A 9,694-nucleotide genomic window follows, 5' to 3' on the forward strand; every position below is an offset into this window, starting at 1 on the left:
CACTTACTCCAATTCATCTGCACTGGAATTCTCACAGGTTTTAGAAAACAGCCATTACAATGCCACTTTTCTTTGTAGTTCCTTTGACTGAAATGTTCTTACCCCAGATACTGCATGACTTGTTGTTTGTTCTTGCTTTAGTTCCCTTCTCAAGGGCCACATTCTCAGAGTGGCCCATTCTGTCCACAAATTTTGAAATAATAAATAATTTCTCTCTGATTCCTTTCCCCTGATTCAGTTATTAATCTTAATATGTCATCACCTTAATATAATATTTTTGTTTACTTATTATCTGTCTTTCCAGTCCCTCCACTACCAATGTAAATTCTGTGAGGACAGGGTAATTTATTTTTGTGTCTTTAATGCTTTTCATTACCATAATAGCATTTATCACATAACAAGCTTCCAATAGTTATTTAGTGAATGTTTAGTGTCATAGTTAAAGCAGGAATTTTGGAGCAAAATTGCCTACATACTTACTAATTATGTGACTTTTGTCTCCTCATATATAAAATGGGAATAATATTATATGCTCAGGATTGATCAGAAGATTACATGAGTTAATATTTATAAAGTATGGAGAAAAGTGCCTGGTCTACAGCAGGCCCCATTCAAATAACTTTTATTATTCAATCAGCTTTAACCGTAAAACAGATACTTCTCTTATTTGCTATAATAAGAGCTCATGCTCAATATGTGATCATTATTGCATTATTGATAATGGGATTAGTAATTTGCATTACATTTTTGGCAGTGGGGTTCACACATGGGTCAGGATCAAGGAAGAGGGAATGGAACATAAGACAACTTATAAAGAAAGCTTTGATAACTTGCTATTCAGGAAGAATAATGAAGCAAGCAGAAGAAAGTTTGGTCTTGAGAAACTAGTAAGATAATGGAACCATTTACATAAGGAAGTGAGAAAGAGAAAATGGTTAATGAGGAAAGATTATGAATTAATTCTAATTCCTTTAGAGTAAAGTCGAAGTTTTAAAACTCTATAGGTACCTTCTATGCGTAACCTGAAAAAGAAGTCATGTGCCTTTAATGATACCTCCTCCTCCTCTGAACACTAGCTCCAGAGCAGGTGCTGCATAAACATCTTTCTTCATTTGCAGGTGGTACACTTGGAGGCCTGGACCCCTGTTTCAGTTTATGTTGTTCCACTTATCAAGTCTTCCATATCCTCAGCGTACCTCATTCATTAGATAGAAGACAGCAGACAGGTTAGGTCATGGTTTTATCCAGGGCATGTGGATACTGCACTGTTCTGGGCTTTGGCCCCAGCATATTCTGATTCCACCAGTCCCACCGCATCCTCCCTCAAACAATAAATGCTATTTGTAGAGAAATTTAGCAACCATCAAGAATACCCCCTCCATCTCTTTTTCCAAAACTACCTACTCTCATTCCTACTGTATTTGTGTTCACAACAGAATGCAGAAAGCTCCAGATGTGTACTGTCAGCAAAGCAGATTACCTTCTTTGTTCTATAGTTGGTGGGAATGGAAATTGGTATCCTTAGCTTCTGAAAAAAAACTACCCTGGTCTTCTAGAGTAAGTCTCACGTCCCAGAGTTTCAGCCAGAATGAAGCGGTTAATAGTACTAGGTAACATCTCTGTCTCGGAGCAATTTAGCAACATGTTTTGCTCTTAAGTACTCCATCATCCAGGAGTTATAATGAAATTATCTAGCCCAAAGGTTTACCACACTACATGGAAGACCCACAGCTTCTTTGACACTATTATGGACTGATATTTAAACTCCCTCAAGTCCTATTGAGCTGATACTTCTTATAACAAAATTATTTGTTCTCAGGCTCTCTTTTTGACCCTTCTATGTCAATTTATGGGGAAGGAGGATGTATATGTGCAGGCAGCCCAGATCTATGGTCTCCAGGAGGTATAACTAGTGCCTCACCCAAATATATGCCCACTTCTCAGCTAAAGGGCCTTGTGAAAAATTGACTTTGAATGCATTAAGGTACTTTGTTCAAGAACCTGGAGCTTCTTAAAAATCACTGTAGACAACAGTCATCTGTCCCTAAGCGGTTCCACGGGGATCACCAAAATACAACAGAAGAAAAAAAACAAAGTGGCACTTGAGATTAACTGGGGTTGCTACTCATAGTACAGAGAATTCTGATCTGGGGTCTCCTCCCTTCTTACTAAGCTTTATCTGTATCTTAGATTGTTGGCGGACTTATAAAGGTAATGACTTGAAGGAAAGAGAGAACTTGGTTCTTGCCTTCAAACAGTGACCATTTTACCATCTTTGCACAGTATCTATGATTCACCTGGTTTTTTTAGTGACACCAGCACTTTGGAAACATATCAGTACCTGAAAATCTATGGCCTATCAGATAGACACTGGTAAAATCTCTTCTGGCAAGTAAAGTTTAATCCCGTTTTTTCACTCAACGAAACTTTTTAAAATCACCCACTATATGTCAGGCTATAATCTAGGCACTGAGATACAAATGTGATCAAGATGGATAAAATCTAGGATATTATAGTGCTCACATTTCAGATGAAAAAGACCATGAAGACATAAAAAGGTAATTTCAACTAAATTAAGTATTCAAAATAAATTGGACTAGTATATGACTGAGATGGAGTGTGCTGCTTAGGCTAATCAGAGTATGACACTTGAACTGAAAGTTTGACGTAACTAAGAGACAGAAAAAAATCTAGTGTCACAGAAGCATAATATACAGTGGGAAAAATATTGGACAGGAGACCAGAGAAGGTAGCATGAGGCAGATCAGGAATTCGAGAATTACTATAACTCTCCGCTGTAGAGTTACACCACGTGATGCAACCCTGACCTTTCATCATTTGTTGCTCCAAACAACCCTTTAAAATTCTACCTTCCTCTCTGGACTCTAGTGGCCTGACCGTAGATAGACTGATTGGATGTGCCATATGGAAGGTGATGGACTCTCAACAGTGAAAAGTCTGGCCTCGATACGTTGTTCATGAGTAAAAGTGCAGTCTGGATGTGTGATCATGGGACCCTTGCTGATTACTTGAAAATGGCCAGCATGAAGTTTATAACTTCCACTAAGAAATCTGCACACATTGTTCAATTATTCTATCTAAGGGAGGGCTTGACTGGACATCTATATAAACACTGCACCTCTACCAAATCCCTGTTCTCCAGTAGGCTCAACTAAATGTATCTCAATTGAAGTAAATTATATAAATGTAAGAATCCATATAAAAACTAAAGAAAAACAAACTGTAAATAATAATAAGCCAGACTAATATACAAAAACAAACATGTAGTTTAACTGGCATCCAATCACTCTTTTGCTTCATTACCTTAGCTCTGGCTCAAACCCTATGTCCTCTTTCTAATTGCTCAAAATATGAATTTCTCCCATGAATATGCACATCCACAAAGACACACATAGATAAACACAGCTCAGGGAAGTAGGAATGCCAGTTCAAACCTGTCCTAACTTTGAAAGGAGATAGCCCTTATGTTATTATTTTCCTAAATATCCCTGAAGATTCATTAACATCCCAATCACTCAGATTGAGGCACTCATCTGCCTCCTTCACTTCTGGTGAGAGACAAAGGGAGATAGGAAGAGTTTTAGTAAGAGCACAGTCAAATGATGCAGAGATATCAGAGAGGGAATGGAGTAAAACAACATCACTTGAGCTGACAACAAATTTATTCAGTCCGCATTTATTGAGGAATATTACATTCAAACTGAATCAGCTATATAATTTGTGGTGTCAGTGAAAAATGAAAATACAATATCTCTTGTTTGAAAATGACTAAGGATTCCAAGATGACAATAGCAGAGCATTGAATCTAGCATGGGTTCCTGCAGAGCATACGATTCCATGTGTCTGCACAGATCACATGCTTATGAAACTGGTCCTGAATTCAGGTAAGATTTTTGGAACACAGACACAAATACCTACATCCTACTTTCAAGCAACTGAGATTAAAAAAAAAAAAAAAAGCAAAAACCTAATTAACTACTGTTCAGAGTAGGAAGAAATGAATGTGCTTGCAAAGATCAGTTCAATTTGGGGAGTACAGAAGAGCTCTTAATTGGGTGATCATGGGAATCCATGAAAAAGAAGTATCTGGATTATAGTTTGAAAAATCAACAATGGTGGATATGTAGCCAAAGCAGGAAAAAAAAATCTCTGGAAGTTGAGGAAAAAAGTATGCCTAAAGGGATCAGTATCTTTGCTAGTACAAACTGTTTAAATTAAAGCATGCTTCCCTTATGGGACCTGGATGGTGTTTCAGAAGATACAGACAAGGACTTTATGTAGAAGGTAAAGCAAATGTCACGAGAGTTGGTTTAGGCGTGTCTTCCACTTCAAGAATCTGTTTTTGATCCACGATACTTGTGCCAAGCAGAAGTGATGTCTTGAATTATTGGTGTCCTGGGTGTTGGCTCCCATGGGAAACGCAGGGCTGGGTGCACGGGGAGAAAGAGCGTTCTTATTTGAACTGTGGGAAAAGAGGAGGATATTAATCTCAAAGAAAGGAAATAAAGGGGAAAAGCAGAGAGAAAAAAAGAAGATAGAGGAAAAAAAGAATGAGTTGATTACAGGTTGAAGAAACAAAGAACAAGAAAAGGCTCACCTCTGTTTTTTTAACCGTGAGTGAACTACAACCAATATGACCAGGTTAACTATCACAGTTAAACAGATCAGGATGAGAAAGATGGAATATCCACCTGGTTGGGGATAGAATAAGAATATCATCCCTAAAATACTCTATTCCACCAAGCTGAGATTTCCCATTTTGCAAGGGTGGTATCTTCCTAGAGTTTTATCTGTGTTTTCCAGAGCCCTCATTTCAATTCCTCCTGATCCTTTGTCTGTGATCTCCTCCCAGCACTCTCCCACTAAATCACTAGTTCCTCCTCCTTTTTTTGTTAGTATGTCTAATTCCCTACTTCCATTTTCTTAAAATTTAACTACTGTCATACTCTATCCTTTATTTTCATTGTCCCAGTTTTACCCTTCTTGTGCCTAGCGTTCCTACCCATTTCCTCAGCCCCCACCCTCAAAAGCCCCAGGGCTATTTTCATTATTTCCCAGCAGAGCCTCAGCTCTTTCTCACCCCAATGGATGATTAGATCATGGCCCTCTATACTGCTGTGTTTCACCCGACAGGACAGGCCAGCTGCCTCCCCAGTTGCCACATCCAGGGTTGCTCGGAGATACCATGTCTCGTCAGCATTAGGCAGGATGTCCCCTCGCTGAGTGCCCCGCTGCTCCTGTTCACCCCGCATCCACATCACCCACACGGGCTTTGGGTAGAATCCTGAGACATGGCACACAAGCTGCAGACGGCCAGGGCCAGGACTGGGGCCACGGGACAGCCAGGCTTCTGGCTTCACTAGACAGAAGAAGATAAGAAAAAAATGGAATTTTGAGGGGCACCCCAGGCCAGAGCTCAGGCACTTATGTGCCTAAGTAGTAATACTAAGAGTGATTTAATAATCACTTCTTTCTCTTTTCTAAGAAACAGTCCTAAACCCACACATCTCATTCTCTAGTCTCTCACATTGTCTTTCAAAATGATGATGAGAGGCAAATTCAAATAGGAGAGTTACAGTACTAGGAACAAGAGGGGAGAGAGAGAGTTGGGCTCACCTTTTCGTTTCAGTTCTGACTCCCCTGCTTCCATGAGCCCCGCAAGAAATCGAGGACAGGTGTGACCAAGAAGGCTTTGCAGTATTTCCTTAATATCTAGGTAGCGACTGAGCACTTTACAGACGTTCTGGGCCCGGATCCCTGCTCCTGGAGATGGCTCCCAGGAAATTCCTTGGAAACTCAGGAAATCTGATCCTTGATATGCCATATTTAAGAAGATTTGTGGGGCATTCATTCTACAGCCAGCTAATATCTGGATCTCGAAGGGGTCTGAGAGTAGACAGGCACGAGAGATCAATATGGAAAGAATGACAAGGAAGAAAAACAAACAATTTAGAGAGTAAAGAGATTCAAGGGAAGAAAAATTTGCTGGGAAATCATATGGAGACTAGAGTTTAGTGGCAAAGGGGAAGAAAATTTGTGGGAAGAAAATGTGAAGATAATAAAGATTCTTTGAAATAACTAATGGGAAAGTGGTAGATGGGAAGGCTATCAGGAAGATAGGAGATTGGTCACCAATAATTCACGTGAAAGTGGTTAGGTACAGGCCAGTCCAGGTCAACACTCAGGCAAAAGATAAAGAAGGGTAGAAAGCGGGGTGAGAAAGGCTGAGTCTGAGGGCAGGAATGAGGGGCAGAAGATCCAGAGGAGACAGTCATTCCAAAGAGCCAGACACGAAGGTATATTCATGTTGAGATACGTACACACAGGCCCTTTTGTGTATATAGTGGAGTGAGGGTGGTGAGGAAGGGTGAAGCAGAGGAGGGAGTGGGAGCCAGAGAGTGGGGAACAAAGTTAGTAAGGTTAAATGATGGTCAGAGTCTTTATACCATCTCCACTTTGGAAAATAGTTGATGTTCCCAGGCAAATTATCAGCTTAGAGTGACGAACTTACATTCAAGCTGAAATTGACCAGCAGAAGCTTGCACTATCCGGACAAAACCATTGAAGTATAACTGGAACAGTGACTGTAAGTTTTTCAGCTCCTGCTTGCTGAAGTTTCCATGGGACCAGGGCTTCAGAAAGCGGATGGTGCCCGTGACAGTGTCCCAGCCATGAGTCTGAAGGTCACCCAGCCATCCTGAGCCCTCACTGTGTGCCCAGCTGTGGTTGGCAAAGGAGGAAATTTGGAGCATGCGGAAGGACAGGGGGTCCTCTGCTGCTGGACGGTAGGATTGTAGAGCCTGGGGAGCTGAAAGAGAGGGAAATGACAAGTAGAGAGAATGTAAAGGAATGGGAAAAGTGATGCCAAAGGAAAAAAAGGAACTTAGAGACGAGAGATAGTTAGGCAATTTGCACGTATGCTTTTCCTCTGGGGCCAGCTTCCTTTCCCCAAAATCAGAGACAAAAACTGAGACTGAGGGCAAGAATTCTCTGCCTGGAACTAGCCTGAAAGTCATACTCCAAGGGCATCCTAGAGGAGTACTGCTCCCTTCCCCCAGGACCTCCCCAGAACTTCTCCGTCCTCTGGTGCCCTACCATAGGTAACTTTCCACCTGCACTCTTCTTACCTGCTGTATTTTCCCCAGGACAGCAGAGTCCCTCGAAGAGGAGGAACAGGAGCAGCATTGAAGCTCTGTTAAAGCAAAGATTCCTTGGCAGGACACCTGCCCTCAGAATTCAGATATCAGTACCCCTCTCCACGCCCTCTTGTACTCTCATCTGACTTCCCTTACCGCACAGACAGAAAAACCTCTCCCTCTGCAGACTTCCCTGTCAGAGAAGCCCCACTGCCTCCCTTTGCCACAGCCTCCCACGGGGTTCTTCATTTCCCCTCTGTCTCTCCCACTGTCTGGCTCCAAATTTTCTCCCTGCTCTTGTCTACATCCTCCCAACCTCCCTAATTGCACTAACTGCTGGAAAACGGGTCCTGGCTTAAAGCAAATCTGTGGTCTGGCTTGAAAATTGAGCAGCTTTTCACCTTGGAGAAATCAAATCCATACTTGGGTTGTCAATAATCTAATCTGTGGGAAGTGATGGTAGTCACTTGGTGGTGCCTATCCACCAGTCTCCCACTTCTACCTTTCTGAGATCCTCTCCTCTGCCTGTGTCTCTTCACTCTGCTCTTGATCATGATCAGAAGACACTCGGCATCCTGGATGTAGCTGCATAATCCGCATGCAACCCTCCATAATCCAACTCTCCGTGCTGCTGAAAAAGGAGCAGCAATGGCAATGCAGATTATCAGATAATCTAAAGAAAGCTCCCTTTGCTCAGTTTCCCCAGTCAAGCCAACCGTCACTGTTAAAGTGGTCCATGAGTGGGCTTGACCTGGAAGTGGTGAGCTAAAGGGCAGGTAGATTTCACCCATGTTTTACAAGTGGGTCTGGAAGAAATACACAGGGGACTTGGATCCCCGTCCCTACCCAGATGAAGAGAGCATGTCTGGAAGTCTGTGGGCCAGTTTCGCCCTGGGTATGAAGAAAGACTGAGAACAAGCATGAAGCTTCTCATTAGTTCATGGCCTGAGAGCATTGGCGTTCCCTTGCTTGCGTTTGCTTAGAAAGCAGTGTTGGTGGACACAGGGAAGTAGCCTTAGAGGACTGAAGTGTTCACTGGAGAATTAATTACTGTATTGAGTCTTTATTTTTGTTTCTTGTTCATTAGTGTTTGTTGTGACACCCTGAAGGCAATTGAAATAACATTCCTTTGTTTGGTTTTTATACATTTGTTCAACTGACATTTATTCAGAGCCCTATGACCAAAAACAATTCCCAGACCCTAAGATATCAGAGACAGAAGTCTTTGGAAAAAAAAATAAAACAAAACTCAGCCACAAACCTCTACTTTTCTTATAGCGTGAATTTGCAGAACGGTGGTCAGAATTATTGAAAAAGGTCCAAACCTAGTTTCATCTTATTATCATTTCTAAATTCTGAGGTTAAAAAAAGATAAAAAGTTTCCTTGTTTCTTGAGTAGAATGTCTACATTTATTTTCAATACTCTTTCTTTTCTACAAATACATTCAAAGCTATGAGTTGCTACGTAAATCTATCTATAAATCGCTATGTAAATCCAAAATTGGTTTCATAATAAAATTATCAACAGTAAACAAAGATAAATATTCATGAGAATATATGCTAACCTATGAAAACCATAACACATAGTAAAAAGATTGGAATGACCTATGCCAGACATCAATACTACAAATAATTGTATTCATTGGAATTTTTGTTTTGTTTTGTTTTGTTTTTTCCTGAGACGGAGTTTTGCTGTCTTGCTTGTTGCCCAGGCTGCAGTGCAGTGGCATAATCTCAGCTCATTGCAACCTCCGACTCGCTGGTTCAAACTATTCTCCTGCCTCAGCCTCCCTAGCAGCTGGGATTACAGGCAAGCGTCACCGTGCCCAGCTAATTTTTCTATTTTTAATAGACACAGGGTTTCATCATGTTGACCAAGATGGTCTTGATCTCCTGACCTCATGATCTGTCTGCCTCGGCCTCCCAAAGTGCTGGGACTGTGCCTGGTCCATTAGAATTTTTAAATCAGGCCAGGCACGGTGACTTATGCCTATAATCCCAGCACTTTGGAAGGCCGAGACAGGTGAATTTGAGACCAGCCTGACCAACATGGCGAAACCCTGTCCCTACTAAAAATACAAAAATTAGCTGGGTACCTTGGTGTGTGCCTGTAATTCCAGCTACTGGAGAGGCTGAAGCAGGAGAATTGCTTGAGCCTGGGAGGTGGAGGTTGCAGGGAGCTGAGATTGTGACATTGTACTCCAGCCTGGGCAAGAGAGGGAGACTCTGTTTCAAAAAAAAAGAGAGAGAGAGAATTTTTGTATCGTTTGCAAAGTAAAATAAAGCTAAGCATAATTGGAGAATAAAGCAATTTTGTTATTCCACAGAACAATTGCACTATTGTACAAGTAAAGATAACCACACCCTAGTTTTTAATTTTGAGGTTACAGAACTCACAGATAACTGCAAATTAGTAAGCAAAGTAGAAATAATGTCTGATAGCAGCCCAATAATCATTAACAAAATATTTAATGAGATTCCTTCTAAATTAAAATTATCCAGAAGTTAAATTCCAAAGAAAAATTGTTGTAACATTA

General features: G+C 41.2%; 1 protein-coding gene across 1 annotated transcript; it reads right to left on the reverse strand.

Annotated features, from left to right (window-relative positions):
• Positions 1–4,266: 4,266 nt before the first annotated feature.
• CD1E (CD1e molecule) lies at positions 4,267–7,249 on the reverse strand (the record flags this gene model as incomplete). Its single annotated transcript, NM_001042658.1, is given in 6 exon segments — positions 4,267–4,483; positions 4,619–4,712; positions 5,102–5,380; positions 5,638–5,907; positions 6,533–6,829; positions 7,149–7,249. Coding segments are annotated over 6 exon segments (1,164 nt in total). The 5' UTR covers positions 7,207–7,249.
• Positions 7,250–9,694: the final 2,445 nt, after the last annotated feature.

The sequence above is a fragment of the Macaca mulatta genome, chromosome 1 (assembly GCF_049350105.2).
Source record: "Macaca mulatta isolate MMU2019108-1 chromosome 1, T2T-MMU8v2.0, whole genome shotgun sequence".
Taxonomy (NCBI): domain Eukaryota; kingdom Metazoa; phylum Chordata; class Mammalia; order Primates; family Cercopithecidae; genus Macaca; species Macaca mulatta.